Source organism: Spea bombifrons, chromosome 11, assembly GCF_027358695.1.
Source record: "Spea bombifrons isolate aSpeBom1 chromosome 11, aSpeBom1.2.pri, whole genome shotgun sequence".
NCBI classification, from domain to species: domain Eukaryota; kingdom Metazoa; phylum Chordata; class Amphibia; order Anura; family Pelobatidae; genus Spea; species Spea bombifrons.
In genome coordinates this window covers 22,253,335-22,273,788 of record NC_071097.1, presented here as the reverse complement: position 1 = coordinate 22,273,788, position 20,454 = coordinate 22,253,335, and the positions used below count along the sequence as shown (strand labels likewise).

At 38.5% G+C, this 20,454-nt stretch overlaps 1 protein-coding gene across 22 annotated transcripts in view; it reads right to left on the bottom strand.

Moving 5' to 3' along the window:
- Positions 1-20,454, bottom strand: part of ANK3 (ankyrin 3) — a 223,452-nt gene that overhangs the window by 67,137 nt on the left and 135,861 nt on the right. For 19 of the 22 annotated variants that reach the window (XM_053450103.1, XM_053450106.1, XM_053450100.1 and 16 more), the window contains 12 exons: positions 19,949-20,047; positions 18,605-18,703; positions 14,138-14,236; positions 11,696-11,893; positions 7,143-7,241; positions 6,049-6,147; positions 4,415-4,513; positions 3,836-4,033; positions 3,169-3,267; positions 2,213-2,311; positions 1,173-1,370; positions 765-863 (listed from right to left, as the gene is read on the bottom strand). In XM_053450103.1, coding sequence (XP_053306078.1) covers positions 765-863; positions 1,173-1,370; positions 2,213-2,311; positions 3,169-3,267; positions 3,836-4,033; positions 4,415-4,513; positions 6,049-6,147; positions 7,143-7,241; positions 11,696-11,893; positions 14,138-14,236; positions 18,605-18,703; positions 19,949-20,047 — 1,485 coding nt within the window. The remainder of the gene's footprint in view (positions 1-764; positions 864-1,172; positions 1,371-2,212; positions 2,312-3,168; positions 3,268-3,835; positions 4,034-4,414; positions 4,514-6,048; positions 6,148-7,142; positions 7,242-11,695; positions 11,894-14,137; positions 14,237-18,604; positions 18,704-19,948; positions 20,048-20,454) is intronic. The other 3 variants (XM_053450110.1, XM_053450114.1, XM_053450115.1) reach the window with 1 other exon arrangement.

Sequence of the window (20,454 nt, the reverse complement as noted above, 5' to 3'; positions counted from 1 at the left end):
TATTTGTCCTATTTTACTCAGTCGATACTCTAAGGTTCTAACATTGTTCAAAGGACAATAGCTAGCTAGATTTACATTCTAATAAATTGGTTTCCTGCAACCAGCACCAGTGACTCAGTCTCTGCCATTGAGTTTTTCTTTATTTTTCAGATAAATATATGCACAAAGAAAGCACACCCATTTCTTTACAGAACATAGACCTTTGTTCCTTATACAGTATCTATTAGTGTAATCTAAAGGATCATATAGCAGTATAGTATGCATCTGTCTCACTTGGGATGAAGCAAGTAGTAACGCTATAAAAGAGAACTTCAGATCTATGCTGGCAAGTAAGCATACAGGTCACACTGTTTAGAATGTTTTAGCCCCTTTTAAAGGAACACTAAAGCCATCATGCACGTTAATGCATATGGTACCTGAGTGGTCTCTTTAAATCGGTGGTCCTCTCTGCAAAATTCCCTCCAGAGCTCGATGTGTTCCCTTGTGCGCATGCTCAGATAGTGCTCCCAAAGCAGCCAACTCACAACGTACTTTAATATGCATTATTTGTTGTTGGGGCTGCATGGGACGCCGGGATGTCCCTTTAATTTAGTATACGATTGTTGATTTCTTGCAATGAAGTATAGCACCAAACAAATTTGTTGAGAAGGGCACAGAGTTGGTGTGAATAAGGAATAATAATAATAATAATAATAATAATAATAATAATAATAATAAACCAGAAGCAGAGTACAGTAACTGCTGTAAGAACTCTATGTAAGTACCTTTGTTGGGGCATCTATAACTGCCCCGTGGTTAGACAGAACCTCTGCCACGCTCACTCGGTCTTCCTGTGCTGCCAGGTGAAGAGGCGTCAGTCCACTCTACAAAGCAGATAAATGTCTCAATAATTAATTTCACAACAGAGTAAATGAGATGGAAAGAACCAGAAATGTTCTGAATTCATAGTTATTGTATTTTGAACATGATATTTAGATGATACATGGAAAACTTGTTAAACCTTATTAGGTAACTTATAATTTCTTTTATGGACTATGTACATCATGTAAATACTTGTAAGCAGTAAACCAAATGTGAATATTTTTTTCCATAGAACTGCATGCAACCAAAGTCAAAGGTTGGGCTGTTCATACACAGGAGATGTAGTGTAATAAATATAATACATTTCTCACCTTGTTACTGACACCAACGTTGGCATTTCGGGTGAGGAGCAGAGATACCAAGTCCACGTTTCCCTCTTGTGCTGCAAGATGTACCGGGGCGATTCCTTGCTTGGTCATTGCATTGGCATCGGCACCGTACTCTAGAAGCGTGGTGGCAATGTCCATCTGGTTTTTCTTTGCCGCAATATGTAAAGGCGTGTAGCCATTCTGCAGGAAGGTAATGTTTATAGACAGTTATGCACAGCAGGCAGAAGCTGAACAAAAAGGATATATATATATACCGGTATATATATATTTTTTTTCATAAAACGGCACCGTATAATTAACAATGCTTTTACGCAAAAAGATCTTACTTTGTAAGCCTTTGACATGAATATATATTTCAAACAAAGATTATTCGCTTATTACCCCATCGATAATTAAAATGTTAATAACTTAAACAAAATGTGGATAGTGAGCAAAAGGCCATGTAAAACATTTGGCATTTGGCATCATGTTTTCCCAAGCTTTCCTGATATAAATATATGGCTTCCTTATCATGCTGTCCCCTTGATGCTATCTCCTCACCCCTTTTCCAGTTAAAGGTCAGTGTGGGTACTTGGTGCCCTCTGGGGAATGCAGCAGATATTAGATATGCGCAGTGCAGCCCACAGACCACTTTCTCCATTTGTCTGATGCCAAATAATTTACGTTATTAGTCACTGTATACAGTACAACACTAGATAACTTGTTTCTTAGCAACATAATGAACTGAAAAAATTATGTCACATTCCGAGTCAAGGGATGAAACTCTGCACTTCCTTAAAGTTAGACTTTTTTACTGAGCAACGAAGAGTACGGCTGTCAACACCCTTCAACAGTGCCTATTCTTTTCATAAAGAATCTGTATTTATTAAAGTCACCATATAAGTCTATAAATTGCAACCTCTGGTTACTGAGAAAGTTAAAACGGCAGAACGCCGAAGCAAACTTTTACAGCGTAGCTCTGGGTCAGAATTCTAAATTCAGCTTTTCTGACCCGCAGTTCTATGTGCACATTTTATTGATACCTTTGCTGCTCCGTGTGGTGAAGCTCCTTGATCCAACAGCAGTAGGGCCACTTTCTGGTTATCGTAGTGTGCGGCTACATGCAGTGGAGTTAATCCACTCTAAAAACACATGCAGAAATAATCATTGTTATGAAAAGTGCACATGTTAATACCGTGGCTTATGACAGAGGACAACCTTAGTCTAGTATGAAAGGTTGTTTGTGTTGTAAGTTAGGGAGTAGGATCTACAGAACCTCATATTTTGTGCCAGTAGTTAAGTGAACTAGTGAACAATGCCCTTCGGAGTAAGAGTTTTTAGGAAATTAGCTCTCATAGAGGGGGTTGTGAGATGTCAGATCCTTTGTTTTGCTTTTCTGGGACTCTTGGATCTTTTCTGGGACTCTTGGATAATCATGGTAGGACTTATGCCTCCATGACCACCCATTGTCTTCTGATATATGTCTGATATATGTCTACAGTGTATCATTGTCTCTTTTTTGGACTGAGAGGAAGTGTGACACCTTGTTCTTGATTATTGTTCTTGAGTGTACTTTCTGTTGATTTGATATGAAAAAATAAATGGCAGATATAGAGGAGGTATCATTTCATTTTGTATTTGAAATGATTATGTACCACTTGTGTCGGTTCTTTTGGAACATGGGTTAAACCTGAAGACAGCTGTGTTGTTAGTAATCGTTGGTGGATATTAGGAGATTACTATTTGATGAAATAAAACACATTTGTTTACTACATTGTACACATGCTTGAAATAATGAAGAAACTACTAATGAGTGTGACACCCTGGTTTCAAATTCTACTATTTTGTGTACTAAAATGCTGATTTTTTGTTTAAGATTGCTACAAAATGTAAGGAAAATACCTTAAGGTTGGAGCATGTGGTTCTAAATCTATGGGGGTTATAGGATTAAAAAACTAATCTTGATAAGAAGTCTGTTAATATGGGTACAAGTACCAACCTTTCCAGCCGCATCTGGAGAAGCACTTTTTTGTAGGAGTAGGTTAGCCACTTCGATCTTTCCATACTTGGCAGCAACATGCAGAGGAGTAAATCCTTTCTGTGGAAGAAACACGTGAAAGGGTAGAAAAAACTGTGCTTTATTCCACTGATAAAAAATATAAAATGATCAGATCCTAGTGTTTTTCCAATATATGGTTTTGTGTCTCTAAGTGAAAATAAATGACAAAAAAACTAGACAAACCAAACAAATAAAAACATATAGACGATGTCATTTCATTGTACCAGAGACTCGGATTACTGCTAAAGAACAAAACCAATGTAAACAATATTATAATGGAAAAGAGTGGGCAGAGGACAACTGGTGACACTAGGTGAAGATATTCTTTTAAAAGAAGACGTGTTTGCTGAAACATGATATGCAACAAAGAACCTTTTCTTCATGGGCTCATTTGAGGTGAGATAAACATTTCTGGTATTCTATTAACAATATAGAGTGAAGGGCATACACAGTCATTCTCATCTCTCATCTAAAGGTTTGACCCAAGGGATGTGTGAGACACTGATATCTTCTCCCAAGAATGGCTAAGCTTAGTCTAAACTTTTTTTTATCCTTATATATACGTACAAAAATACTGGATACTGGATGTGTCCACCATACCACTTACCTTTGTAACGATTGCATAGGAAGCTCCATGTTCTAAGAGAACAGATACTATATCATCATGTCCCTCTCTGGCAGACAGGTGCAATGGAGTATAACCAGAAGTGGTGGCAGCATCTGGACTTGCCCCATGTTTGAGAAGCTGCTGAACAATGTCAACTTTCCCCAGGCGGGAGGCTATGTGCAGTGGTGTTTGGTTATCCTGGATAAAAAGAACATAACGAAACAAAAAAACAAACAAAAACGGCTTTATAAAAGCTGCAAACTGATTTACGTATATAAGAAACTGGACCTGTAAGGTGTGACTTCAGCTGATATCTGGATGTCATGCACAAAGCCAGCTGTATCCCGCTCTCCTACCATACTGTTTTCCTCCCATCATTATGATCAAAAACCATGAACAATAAGATATGTAATACTATCGTTAAGGTATTTACATGCCTCAGCAAATATCAGTGGGTTAAACACTGTCCTACTCTAGGTAACATGTAAATTGTGAACGGTATACTCTTTATATGGTTGGGAATTGAATAACAATGGATGAATTCATTTTGTAGGACCTTAAGATGAAATGTAACCTTACCTTAGCTTTAGCTTCTACTTGCGCCCCATTCTGTAAAAGGTATCGGACAACCTCGGACTGACCAGCTCTTGCAGCCATATGTAAAGCAGTCTCTCCTCTCTGAGGCATAAATAAAAGTCAGTCTGCTTAAAACGAATGTGAATTGTTACGTTTCATAGTTGATTGTCTGGTGTCTGGAATAATGAGTCGTTTGGAGCTTGAACACACACATTAAAAGCAATCTGTACTACACACAGGCTGAAAACATCGCATGGAACTTTTTGACCATATAAAATATCAACTTTAGTTTAAAAAAAATCTACTCTTAGTTTAAAAAAAAAAAAAAAAATCTACTCTTTGGAGCAAGCCATAAGAACTTGGAAAATGTCTCATATAAGTTCTTATACTGTAAAAATTATTTACGTCACACTCAATATATACAACTTTTATATACTGCATTTTACTCGATTATGTTCTAATTAGAGGAATGTTGAGGGCAATTTCTATTTTATGAAATATATTCCAGGTTTTATATAATTGACTGGCAATCTCCACGACCATATGCATTTGTTGAGCCATTATCACTAGTATTAAAATGAGCTGCTCTAGTGGAACCTTGTTTAAAGATCAATATCCTTAATGGACGACATCACTACCTGAAGTTACATAATACATAATAATGGAACTTAATGTATATTGGTTTACGAGAGCATAGATACATTTTCACCCTTATAATTTCTGCATGAAAAGGGCCATCAACTCAAAAGAATACATCTAGGGATATCACAGGGTGCATTCATATAGATATGTTTATTTCAGGGCAGATGCATTCACATATAATATGCAAGTTATGAGGTTCCCGAATTTCTGAAAAGTGGTATGATTCACAATGACAATGATTACACAGACTAAAGAGCGCTTGGTGATTACATGTATTTATATTGCAGCAGATTCACGTGTGCTGTTACAATAGGGTACCGTGAAAATAAAAAAGAAAAGTTAAATAACATTTATAGACATTAAACATAATGGCACAGAAGGAGAAGAGGGCTCTGTTCTTGTGAGCTTACAATCTATCTTGATGGTTGAGCGAGACAGTGGGAGAGGACTGCTTGAATGGGGATGAGTTTATTGTATCAAGGGTGACATGGACAGCTGTGTTGATCTTGTTGGTGGAGTTGACAGATATTTTTTTGCCATGCCCGTGGAGGGTTTTAGGAGGTTAGGTTGAATGTTTCTCGGAATAGGTGAGTAAAGAATGGGTTAGAATGTAGTACTGATTCTGTATTGATTCTGAGTCTCATGGAGAATAGGCAAAATGGTCCTTATCCGCTGTTAAATACTCAGCATATTTAAAAAAAAATCAAGCTCATTCTCAGCTTCCAAATTAAGATGCAAACACTTGGCCACCAATTCTGTAAAGGCAACATAAACCATGTGAAGAGCTTCAAGGTGGACTCCATTCCTTTTATTTCTTTTAAGCCAGTCTCAGAATAAGTAAAATTGGTCTGGCTGAGAAGCCACTAACTGACCAGCCATATTGTAAACGGTATTCTATCGTGTAAATGCCCAGCCATTTTACAAACTGCACCGGCACCATGGCGTACCAACAGTGAGAACAAGTAACCTGCACACAAAAGGACAGAAATACTTACAACATTGGTGGTGTTTGGTGATGCGTCGTGGTGAGTTAATTGAGAAACTATACTGACATGTCCCATGAACGCAGCCACATGGATTGGAGTCAGGCCAGACTATCAAGACAAAATATATGATTTAAATTATATATGTCTCTTTTAGGACAAATTAAAATGGTTAGTCAGCAGATATTCCACAAGTACTCATGGCAGTTTAGCACTCAGGGAAAAAAACACTTAAATAGAATGGAATTTTGTTCATAAGTGGAAATTTCCAATTTGTTGGAGGATACACATACGCAACCATAGAGTTTGATAGGATTAGGAAGATTAACGATGCCGGATGTCATTTACAAGATTATATCTTAATATCAGTGTATTTTAATCTCCATGAAATTCCACAATCCTTTTGTTAATTTCTAGCATTTCATCAAAAGGATATACTAAGGATAAACTAGTGAAGATGCTGATTTAAAGGCATTTCAAAATAGGTGTTTATTAAATGCTGTACGGTAAGGACTACTCCAAGGTATCTCCATTGCCCGATTTATAGACCATTTGTTTCTTGTACAGTTAGCTACATTCTAGTAGACACTTAGACAACCACATACTTGTTAGTGGCAATATTACAGAAAACACTAAATACAAAATATTTTTACCGTTTATCTGCAGAATATAGCCTTATATACAAGCTCTATATTATACACGTCTATACTTCTATGAGAATATTCTATATGTCTATTATTATACGCTTCTAATGTAATGTGTCGAAGGGACAAAGACACATACTAATTAGCTAAATGCCACACAGGAAGTAGATATGTAATTACAAAGGTTACGTGAACCAATCAACAACAACTGTAAAATGTTACAAAAATGCTTTTTTGGATGGGGAGAAAATCCATATTTTTATGTGTTTATATCCACATGTGAGGAACAGAAAAAAAATATTTCCATCACAGTTAATGATGGCACAGGCAACAGGCACAGATGTGACTACGGACACATGTTACACGGGCTCACTTAATAACTGCTGATTGAAATGTAGATTTTCAGGAGTCAGGTCTTTATCTTTCCCTTTATGTGATTTATTTTCCCGGTTTCTCCCTTACCTCAGTCACCGCTTGGATAGAGGCCCCGTGTTTCAGAAGGAGCTCCATCACTTTATTTCGGTTCTTCTTGCAGGCGATGTGAAGAGGTGTGAAACCATTCTGTGAATGACAACAATATCAAAGTGTAAAAACAGGCCAAGCTGTTAATTGCAGAGTTTCAGGCTTGCAGACCCGAAGAATACTTTCACAGATCTGTATAACACAACATGAAAAAGTCACATTTACGGTTGCACATCCATAGCAGGATTTCAGGTTCGGGGAACTAAATTTAACAATGATGAAACGGTGCTGTCATAACCGGTATCCCCATCATCAGCCAGTTTCCCACTTTCACTGTGTTTTTCTTTTCTCATTTAAGGTGCAGTTCCACCTTGTCTGCTGAATTCAGAATTATAAACAGTATTTATAGCATTGTTTCATTCCCAAGCTCTTCCCAGAAATTATTCTTTAATCTTATTAAATGTTATTTTTTTAATAAAAAAAGAAAACACTCATAGTTTGTGATGGATATTAAAAGGCTACTTAAAATTACCTCTGTTCTTTTATATCCTTAATAGTTCAGAGAAAAAAATAAAACGACAGATTTGCTAAAGTTTATTTGGCTAACATAGTAGTGGAATTAACATTTAGTCTAAGTCGAACAGCACCATGAAGCTCAAAGGAACTTGGCAGCAGAGCTCTCCATCAGCATAGGATGTAGCTGCCTATCTAATGTTCCTGAGCGCCCCCAAGAGGATGTTGGGTAATTAACATTACCAACAACTGCTGGGTTGCAGTTCACATATGAAGCATTAACCTCTGACCACTAGTAATTTTCAATTATTTATATAGCACCAGAAAATTCTGTTATGCTCCAGGACAGTGAAAACATTTAAGAATGACATTAAACATCACAATATATGGGATTGACAATAACATTAACACAAGTCAATAAATAGCAAGAGGAGAGGGCCCAGTATATGTATCGGATCCCAGTAAGATGAGTAAACATTTATATGTGACACAGGGGAAAAATCCTGGAAAACTCGTTGTTTGCTCATACGGCCAAGATGAGAATTCCAGGAATACGTGAGCATGAGCTACATTACACACAGTAAAAGTCGCCTGCCCTATTGTTTAGCTCTCAGATTAAGTAGCCAAACCATTAGAACATGAAAAATGCAAAGCATCCTCTAAAAACCCGCTGATAACATTACAGATATAGCCTTTAGTTATATAACAAGCAAATAAATAAATAAATATGCCGGCAATCTCAAAGGGAAATACATTTAGCTGAGTGTTCTGAAAATGAAGGCGGTCAGGCATGAAGGTTGTTCCAGGAAGTTTCAAACTCCACTTCACTTGATACCTTGACTTTTCAGGTTAATATGTACCAATGCTACACGTTGATGGATTCAGTTAATACTAGGTTCTAAACTATAATGTAACATGTGCAAAATCTTCTGATAAATATATATATATATATATACCGTATTGGCTCGAATATAGGCGGCACTCCCCCCCCCACTTTAAGTCTTTAAAGTGGGGGTGCGGCCTATATTCGGGGTCTAGCGCCCGACGCCCGGGACATGCAGTCCCGGGCGCCGGGCAGGCAGCGGGGTTAGGATACAGATCCCCCGCAGTAGTGCAGGGGACCTGCATCCTACTCCCCGATACGCTCAGACAGCCTCCCCTGCCAGCACTTCCCACGGGGGAGGGGGTGCCGGCACGGGAGGTTGTCTAAGCGCATCGTGCGGACCGTCCGCACGATGCGTTTTACCTCTGCCCACCCCCGACTTACCGGAGCAGAATCCCGGGTGTCTTGCGGGGCCGGCGGGGGACATCTACGCAATACGCATATACAACCGGAAGTTGTATACGCGTATTGCGTAGATGTCCCCCGCCGGCCCCGCAAGACACCCGGGAGGCTGCTCCGGTAAGTCGGGTGGGGGGGGCAGAGGAGGACAGTGGCAGCATATCTCGGGGAGGGAGGACAGTGGCAGCATATCTCGGGGGGGGGACAGAGTGGCAGCATGTTTTTTTTGGTGCTTTTTTTAAAGAAAAAAACTTTTTCTTTAAAAAAGCACCAAACTTTTAGGGTGCGGCCTATATACGGGGGCGGCCTATATCCGAGCCAATACGGTATATATACACACACTATATGGATTTTGGATAGTTTCTGTGGAAATGTTTGCCCATTCACCCAGTAGAGCATTTCTGAGGTCAGACACTGGCGGTGGACGAGAAAGCCTGGCTCGCAATCTCCGTTCCAGTTCATCCCAAATGTGTTCGATGGGGTTCGAGTCATGCCAAACTCATGTGGGAACAGTTTGGGGAAGGCCCTTTTCTAGGCCTGTCTTGGTTGTCAATATTGCATTATAAGTAAAACTGGTATCGACAATAAGGTTCTCCATTCTATATCCTTCGGTATGTGAATAAGACTGAGACTGACTGTTTATGTCACCCAAAAGTGGTGCAAACATGCACATCCTCATAGGAAGGAACATGCGGACTTCCCTACACACATAGCCTTAATGGCCCTATCTAATATTTCTCCTTTTGCTGGTCTATTGACACTACTGCTAATGCGTCCTTTGTGGTAGAGCGATCTGTCGCTGTGGGTGCAGCAAAGGTGACAGCCAGGTGGCAGCATATGATTGAGATATTCTCAGTTTGTTGCGACTGTTCAGAGGAGGGTCTCCACAACTAGTGATATATTTATATTATTTGCACACAGATTCTCTTGTATGACCTTTAAAAGCAGCATAAGCCCTTCCCTTCTGTCAGAAACAGAATTTCCTCAACTTTTCAAGTTAAAGATTCCCATCGCTCAGCAAGGAATTTCATCTTGGAATGTTTTAGGCCACTGAACTGTGATAATACTTTGGGAGCAAAAATAAACACAAACAGACTATCTTCCCTTCATAAAATACTGCAATGTCACACAGTAGCCGTCATGTCAATATTCTTAATCTAACTCTCCCTGTACTTCCTATATTCAGTAAGAAATCTGGTGTTCTGTGAACCTATATGGTTGTCTTCTGAAAGCACGGTGATGGTAACATTTGTTAGGAAAACATAAGTATGATCAGTAGAAAAGCACATGTCTATACCTATACAACTATATCAACTATAGTTCCTTCTAGGTACTGTATTCTTTCTTTTGTATAATATCTTTTTAAAAAGTTCTAATTTGTTCTGTTCCTTACACAAATCTTGTGTGAGTCCACGTGTATTATGTGGATAAAGATCACAGTCTAAAATATATAAGGTTTGTTACAAAGATATGACCACGTATTTCTTTAAATTTGCATTTTCAAACTGTGCAATGTGATCAAATATGGTCACCGGCTTTCCTGAAGAAGACCTTCTTGGCTCTCCCTCTCTGGATGAATACTGAAGGTTATATAGGTCATTGAGGTGACGCTCCTTTTTGGGGATGCAGAATGATGATGTGCTGATAGTCCACTCTACCTCTAAGATCGTAACACAACATGCACAAGCACGGGCTTTCATTCATTAAGCATGGACCTTCAGCTTAAAAATGTAACATAATAAACATTTGCGGGAAATATAAAAGGGGGGCAGATTTACCTCTCTAAATAAGGAAGGAAAAATAAAGCATGAAAGGGAATGATGAAAAGACAAACTGTAGACAGGTTTAAATTATAAATTACAGGCAGTAACAGAAAAGGTGTCAGAAGAAGAAAGTTAAAAAAGAATAAAGAGCTAATTTTGTTGACTATCAGACACTCCACATAGCTGTTCATTTCTTGAGAATAGCGCTGTGCTATGTAAGGCGCCGTGACATTATCCTCAGATACCCTCTAATTTACTATGGATTAACCATTTCAAACTCTGGATGGATGTACACAATGTAATGTTTGTAAAATAATTCTCTGCACCTGGATATCAGCCACCCTCAAAGGCTACCTTCTGCTTATGTATGTTGTGTACAGCAAAAACCATATCAACTCAGCAGTCAATATTCATAGATTCATTTGTGGACTGTGGACAAAATAGGAGACATTTCTAAATGCATTGTTCTAATCCCATTCATCTATCTGTACAACGAGGGTCACACCAAATTTGTCTTTGGTCTGGTTTCCAGTCTACCATATCTACAAACTCTTCATTCCCACATACTTCTTTCTACGGCTAACAAGGTACAACTCTATAGCTCTAACATGTTTCATGGATTAACATATATATATATATATAGATTGCTAATGGAATATCAAAACTAATTATCTTAACTAGCCAGCCCATGTTGTGTCTTCAATCACTCACACTCACTTTAAATAATATGCACGTGTTCCACTGTTTCTCCTTATTGAACATGCTTTCCTCTTACCGATACGTCAACAACTGTTCAAAGAGCACTCTCATTGTGGCAAGTTTTTAGAGTAGGTAAATAAATAGACTAGATAAGCTGACCAGTTATTCAGGTTATAATGATATGATATATTTAGACACAGAGGGGACAATGGCGACCAATATTCTGTTATAACACAGTTATGCACCAGACACACTAGATATGGAAATAAAACATGGAAACCAAGAACATGACTTACCAGTGCTTTGGCATTAGGATTTGCCTTCTTATCCAACAAAACTTTTGCAACCTTGTAGTGTCCACAGTGTGCGGCAACATGCAGAGCGGTTAAATAGTCATTGGTGACATCATCGACAGGCACGTTATGCTGGAGAAGGAGTTGGACGCAGTTCAAATGGTCTCCTTGAGTTGCCATGTGCAACGGAGACAGGCCATTCTGTAAGAAAAGAGTTGCACGACAGACAGGTGTGCGTTATAACTTTGTATCAGCTCTGATAAGCGCTTTAACTGATAGCGGGTTAAGAATCACTCTGAAGGTTAAACATGTAAGAAAAAAACATAGTAATAACACATTAACTAAGCCCAATAAATGGAAGAAAACATTGTGTAAGGTCTAAATCATATTTTCTATTAAGCAGTTAATGTTCGCTTTCACTTACAATCCACAAGATTTCAGATTCATACAGTGGCTTATAGGATTAAAACTCTATAACAGGTCTTTGTATACTCCCAAATGGAACCACAGGCCTTTAGTAGAAGTGACAATGTTTAACACTCCTGCTTGTGACACAATGAGGGATAACAGCAGAGCCTACGGAGTTTGTATGAATATGCCGAAGACTAAAACGGATTTTGTCCCTGGGAAATAAATATGTGTAGCGTATGAATGGCTGGGTTGGGTATGTAAATGATAACAGCTTATTTGATGCATACGGACATGAGGCTGAATTCAAGGAATTCTAAAATGGTCACTAAAGATACCTTTGTTTTTATAGAAAGTCACTTAACTAACAGCATCAGAACTCAGAGAAGAACATTATAAGTGGTAGAGCCTTCACATTTTTTATTGTATTATTTGTTTTGCTCTTAATGCTCTTCTGCTCCTAATATAAATCAGCAACATTACTGACCCTTTAGCAGCCTTCGCAAAGTAAAATAATACAGAGACAACATAAACAACGCACTAAGGCACCTCCAAAAGAAACATAATAATTACACATTCTGTATGGCTTGACCACACTCAGCTTTCTCTGACTGGGCCATCTCTCTATCTATTAGGACTTGCTACCACCATAGGATAAGAATATGTTCCGATGACCACATTTCATCAGCACATGCAGGTATTTATGAAAACTGCATAATGAGGGAATAATTAAACAATACTGCTTTATGGACCCAATGGTCCAACTGACCTAAAGGGTGAGTTGACTGGAGAGTATGCATAAGAGTTTTGTTTCAGCTCCTTCACTTTACTATATATATATATGTTGAGGGAAGAAGTGCTTGGCTGTCCCTGTACAATGTATAGTTAAATCAGTGAGATGTCTCCTTACCAAATAATGCATTATACAGGGCCAGTTAGCCCTTCAAGCTGGGGATGAACCCACAACTCTCCTGACAACTCCCTTAACTGTACAAACCCGACAGAATTTATGATAAACTGTCACAATTTTATAGAAACGTACATATATAAAATATGTTGTGGGATATATTGTATGCACTCTGTTTTTGCTTGAGGATAATGGATTATACAGTTTGCACCTCCAAGGTATATATCAGGAACTCACACAAAGAAAGCTCTTGTCCCATTCAGTATTAGTGTGATTCCGTTTCGTTATGACTTTTCATAAAGAATAATATTAACAATGCTTTCTGTAAAGAGCAGGTTGACATTGGCTAATAACGACCCGAGGGCATGAATGTACCTCTGTCCTCAGAGTCTGTGATTAAGCTATCCTTTTTCAGGCTAGACAGGTTTTCCAGTTCTTGTGTCCTGTTTTCCATAGAAAAACCGGTTTGTGCTGGGCTGACAAAAGCCACAAACTATGTAAACATTTATCTTGGGCAGATAGTTTTCATTATTATGTCTATCTACTGCACACACAAAAAATAAATGAAGAATTAAATCTGCTCTTTGTATGTTGACTTGAATAAAAGTGACTGGATCTTCACCATCAGAGAGAAACAGATCTGTTGAGAACTCAATTCTAAACTCAGTTTTGCCCCACTTATGTCAGGGAACATCAAAGGAGGGTCTTCTATAGTGTCATTTCTGCTGTGAGTTCTTGAGAAATATTAAGGTGCAATATATTAAAGAAGTCGCTAATTGCAAATATGTTTCTGGAACCTCAACATGTATCTTCAACTTGCTACTGGAACGCGTCACTTGCTTTATTACAGTAGAGGGTTCTCAACACCCAGCTGAATATATGGAGAGATAATGGCTTCCATTGATCTTGCAGAGATTTGTGAGCTAGACAGCTGCCTGTTGGTTATCCCTGGTTTAAAAAGATCTGGCTCCTATGCCTAATCTCCTATACAAAATGCATCTCATCTGCAAACAATTTGGAGAATGTTGCCCAAATATATTGTATTCTGTATGTTCTGTATGTTGATTGTATCAACAAAACAAATACACAGTGATATTCCTCTTCTTTAGGACCCTCACTGGTCAGCATACCTTGGTCTTGGATAGAATAGGAGCTCCTCGATCCAGCAACATCTCAACAACTTGCTCGTGGCCACTACGTGCTCCACAGTGAAGAGGCGTCAGCCCGTCCTAATGAAAATCAATGTTCATTATTATTATGATTTAGTCACTTTAGTGAAATATAGCATTATATGTAAAATCATTAAAAGTGCCATCCAAAACCTAGGAAACATTTCTGCTAATATGCCACTGCTAAAACCTCATCTTGTAAACAAGTGGCTCCATAAAAACAAATAGATGCCTCTGGGAGTAGATCAGCCCCAAACAGGCAGTGCTAAATAGCTGCTGTGGACCCCAGTTTGGGAGCATCTCAGAATGTGCCCTTAGAAAGTGAAAATCAGGATACCAGAAGCCCAGCCACATGGGTATCTAGATGCAAAATATGAAGCTACTTTCCTCCCCATCAGTGATCTAACAATCCCTGACACATTTCATCCTTTATGGGCCTTGCATTGGTGAAGCTGGTATCTCCTTAGGCACATTAACCAAAGATTTCCACATCTGGACTACTTTTGACCCATAAGATGAGACCCAAGAGTCCTCAAAAATGCAAATGAATGTAAGACTACCTTGTCTAACTCATTTTATCAGCCATGCAGTACGATGTGCCTAGTGGAATGTTTCTTTGGGCAGGAGGACTGCATTTATAATAAATAGGCTAAGAATACTTAATCTGAAGACTCCACATAAAAGTATTACTGCATGCCTAACCTTATTTTTCCGTATGTAAGGAGGGCTCCTATTTAAGGATTCCTCCTTCAAAAAGTCACATTATCAGATTGTATCACACACACACAGTCTTACTAAATCTAGTTCTAATAAACAAGACAAAGTTATTTTTATTTTGCCTTAGTTTGTAATCAAACATTGTTAAAGGTTTGTATACAAAATGGTTACACTGAAGATAAAATATGAAATAATAAATGTGACCACTGGGTGGTGCTGTTTTGCTACAAGTAAATATAATTAGCAGCATGTTCCCTATTTAAAAATAAAAATGGATATGACAATGATATCTGAAGGGACCTTTGAGGCATTAAAAGCTTATATGACTGCGTGAAGATCACTGAGTAAAAAAGTGTTACAAAGGTTTTTGGACACGTATTCAAGGTAGACATTTATAGGTTACTGTAAACATAAGCCTTTATAATACACAATGGTAAATAATGTTAATTTAGTCCTTGGCAAAAGGATGACCACATCAATCTTCTTCTTCTAGGGAACATACATTTCACATGTTAAGTGTCAGACTGGCAGTAAAAAATCAGCATCGGCACTTTAAGGCCAGCGGCCGCACACTGGAACACTTTTGCAGCAGGGACTGCATGGTAAAGAATTGGATTGGCCGCTTAAGGTGATGTAGGTGAGTGGGAGATGCTGTCACTTCTGAAATTTATTCTATAGCTATTAAATATGGATTATTATTATCTCTCGAACAGATCACTGTAAGTATGAAATAGAATTATCTCAGCAGAGTGGAGACTTCAACAAACATATTGAATCCAGAATCCAATCCAAAAAGATTTGAAAAACACCATCCTCAAGAATGGTTGCCATGCCACGTGACCTCAAGTCCACAAAGTGTTAATTTACCATACATTATGAGTGTAGTAGTCCGGGCAATATATAAACTGCATTAAGCATGAGACTGGCTGCTTTCCAATAGCCAATAGAGCAACATCAGCATTACGTAAAACATGATGCGTGAGTTCTATGCAAAACGCAAATTCAGCATCTTAGTCAAAGATGTTTCTGCCTCACAGCTTGTCTCATTAAAATGCATGACATCCTTGTGGCTTTTCTCTGCCTCTCAAGACCTGTAACTTTTCAGAAGTTACTTAAGATAAACAGACTATTTAATGCACTCCTGATCTCCATACTGTATGCTTGTCAACGGCCGGGAATTACTTATTGTAACTGATGGTTTGATAGATACGATTGGAAATCAAGGGATCTGTGCGTTTGTGTTTTATTCCCAGCTAGGAGATCTACGCGTCGGACTGATTCGGTTAGAAGCTCAGCATCAATTGCAAAATTCTGTATGAAACTGATGAAGAGACAGACTGGAAAATGACAGCTGGAGAATATAAGCAAGTTGCCATCATGTGTCAGACAACGGTGGCTTCCACGAAGTCTGTTTCTGTTTTCAAATGTTCGTTGACTCTTTGCATTCATCTAATAATGTCTCCCGCAACCTCAGGTTAAAATGAAGTATGGGGCTCAACCTAGTATGGAGTTGCACATCTGCTGCTATAATTAATTATTAAATGCCCACATCCTAAACGGCAGCTTAATACAGATCAGAGGAAATACTTGGAGATGTATTCACTAAAATGTGAGATTGCAGGTGGACTAAGCATTTCAACTGACTTCACTGTTGGCTTTAAAAACCCCAAAAGGTTTGCGTTGGCCCTGCAAGAAGTACATTTACCTGTAGGAGAGTTATTGAAATTGATCTTGTATTATATGCAGTGTACCCAGTCCTTTTTGAAGAAGAACTTCTCTGGGGTTTAACCTTCATTATTGAGCATGATATCAGGATGTGCTATACGTTTATTCACAGAACAGGTGCATGTGAGAGTCACTGCTTTCATTATACACTTATGGAGAGCCGGCTTGGCCTTTATTGTGTGAGAAACCATCCACAACACGCCACCGTTTAATGAATAATCGTCTCAGAGGAATAGCATGTCGAGACCCCCGTGCTTCTATTCTTCTTGGGGTTCAATGGAAGGAAGCAGTCCCTGTACCTACCTCTCACTGTTCACTTGATGGTTTTTGGATGACAGCATAGCAAGATTCGTCATCCTGCGTCGACTTTCACATTTTATAATGAAATAACATTATACTATTATTTTTAACATTACTAAAATAAAATGTGATTTAAAAAAAATAAGAAAATGCTGAAAATTTGATGAAGGTTTGAGTCTTTACATCAGGAAAAACTGTCAGTCTGGATCAGCTAAATGGTTCTTTAAAGCCTTCAATTCTATGTTTCTGCTCTATAGGTGAAGGTATCTTTACATATCAGTAACAGATATATACGGTACCATTTCAGTGTAACTACAAAGATCCCCAGGTTAGTGGAAGGAGATATCCGTCCACACTTTTAATTACTTGTAACGAGCGGGATTATGCAAACAGGAAGATTACCAAATGTATCACTCAAAAGGATATCCTATGCTTTACAATCTTTATTTAGCATTTTAAAAGAGGATTTAAAATAATCAGCTCCTGGAGGGATTATTACCCTGGTGACCTAAGTACAATTAGCATTTCTAGGTGTTCTTCTTACTAGAGACAAGTCTGTCAAAACGGCCTCATTAGGATATAAGATTCAAATCCCTAAATCCAATAGTTATAGTTGTAGAAAGTATTGTGAAAATACTAAATTAAACTTTACGCAGGAAAGGACATCGCTTCATAGGCAATCAAAAGGTAAGCATGAGTTTTATCCCCACAAGTTGCACCCTTTCAATGCTAAGGCGGTTGGCAGTGATTTTTACCGTTCACCCTCCTTACACCCAAAATATGCTGGGATGGACCTCACCCCCCATAGCTGGAGGAGGTAGAGTTTTTTATTCCAAACATTATCTCTTCGATCACACGGGGTGGAGATGGGGAAGGTTCAGCAATATCTGACAAACGTGATCAAAATATTGGGATCACCAGGATGTCCATCATACCTAGTTAAGAATGTGGACTACAACCCTGTAAAAAAGGGACAACTTAATGTCCCTGACAGACATATTTCTTCAGAAATTCAGGTTTGGGGCCATCTGTGCAGTATTTCTTTGGACACATATGTTAAAATGATATACCAACACATGCAAATGCCATACACCAACATATGCACACTCTACTGCCATACACTAACACACACTCAAGCTGACACCATACAGTAACACAAACTCACTCTACCACCATACACTAACATATATACATAGACACTCAAACACTATACAAATACACATACATACATGCACCTAGCCAGGTACCACTGTTATCGAGTAAATAGATGCATCCAAGACACCCACATAAGTATGTCCCTGGATTCTTGCCACTGATTGGCTGTTTGAAGCAGAATACATTTGCATTCAAATCAATGAATGAGCTTTCCACACATGCGCATAGGGGCAGATCCCCACCTGCAGGGTTTGTCGAGCCACACTGGAGATAAGTATATCGCATGTATGGAGATCTCTTCAACGGATCTGTTTCTACATAGCTGTAGAAAATAGTTGGCCGATGGGGGAAGTGGAACATGCATTAGGCAAGATTCTGCAGAATTACCACCTTCTAGTGCATATGATGGCCGGGGTGTCCCTTTAAGGTGAGAAAGAAATATTCTCACTCTGACAGCTTTCTGTTGTACAAAAAAAATGCAGGTGTCTCAATAATCAGTTTGCAGAAATGATAGAAGTGGATTTAACTTACCCTTGTCTTGGCATCAATTTTAGATCCGCGATCCAACAGAAGTTTAACCATATTGGTATTTCCTCTCTTGGACGCCACATGTAAGGGTGTGATGTCATTCTGTGCAAACAGGGAACACAAAGTAAGTCATCTGTTTTGAAGCCTTAACTAAAAGGCGCACACAAGTACTCTAGTCTAAGACCTTTCTTTTATTTTCAATAAAAATGATTTCCACATCCTTGTATGAACACCCTACCGATCCTACCCCTGTTTGGAGATGATCTATCAGTAATAGTCTTCTTTGAGACGTGGGGATAGAAATAAGCAGAGCTGTAAACAATCTCTAAAATGGTTATGAATTTCAATGGACTACCAGCCAACAAGCTAATACTTTACTTCTAGTATCAAAGACTATGCTATCAAATCTGATATTTCGAGATTGTTAGCAAGCAGGGAACTCCCAGTCCTTGCAGATCAGTTTGTCATTAAATGTGTTTTCATGTCTGTATATTCTGTTACGTCTGTCACAGTGCTGGACAACAAGGTCAGGTGAAAGCTGCATAAAAAGTACATAAGTATATTTCATAATGTAAGTTGAGATTTAAATTTGATACACCTCGTCTTTTATCTCTATAAAATGTAAGTACATTAGAACAATCCGTAAATTCAAGAAATATCCCAAAAATAGAGCAGCGCACAACCTAAAAAGCATAAAAGGAAGAAAAAATCAGATACTTGGGTTGCTGCTACAATAAGCAATATATGGCAATATAGCGTGACAAAATATATTTATACCATAGATGGATGTTTTTTGAATGGTAATAACTAGATATGCACAATCTGTAAATTACCTAACCATTAAGTCATCACCCAGGGTTTTGTTCTACAACAAGAACAGCTCTCTATTTTTTGTGATCTCTAAGACCAAAAAGATCCATAAATGTAAATGTCCAGTTCAGTAATAGTAACAATATATGTCTTAAACAATAAGACTTGCGTTAACATGTCTTGGAAATATTCAAACAGGGTCAGACCGTAGGCGTGTGGCACGCTAAGTGAGCCGTGTCCCTGGCAGCCCCCTCTTGCCTGCATTGGCTTGCTGCACTAGTATGGGACCTTGTGGCGGTTGACCCCATCAGTTCACAGTCTGAGGCTAGCAGTTCCTAAACCAATCCTCCAGGCACACTCACGGAGCAGAGTGTTGCGATTACTCCATTCAATTCACAAAAGGGAAATTCATAAAACCTGGAACGCTCATGTGCTTTAAGGACTGGTTAGTGAATTACAACCTCAGGAAGCCTATACAGTAGAGCCAACCCTGTGTTGAGTACCATTCCAAGTAACGCTAACATGCCTCTCACTTACTCTGGCAGTGAAGTCCACCGCAGCACCACGATTCAGCAACAGCGTAGCCACGTTGATGTTTCCGTAATGGGCAGCTATGTGGAGTGGAGTGAAGCCACTCTGGAAAAAAAGAGGTGACGAAAGGACAATTTGTTCAGTAGTAGCAATTATTATATACTATACTAGCAGCAAATGCAAAAGCTCCATAAAAATGAAAACAATAATTTCCTCTCTTGCTATATAAGCCACATTCTGGAAGATTTCATTTCTTGAAATGTGTGAATATAATGAATACATAGGGAATCTATTTTCAGTCTGGAATTATACATTCTTCGTTGACCTGTTCAATGTTTGCCAGGTGTGTTGGCATATGGCATCCCCTGAAAAGAGTGTTTTTGAAACTCTAGAGTGATAATCAAATGTATAAACACACTATAAAACTGTATATTTTGAAATATATGTTCCCACATAGACCAGTACAGAAACGATATACAAATAGCTACTAAATTACAAACACAAATAATATA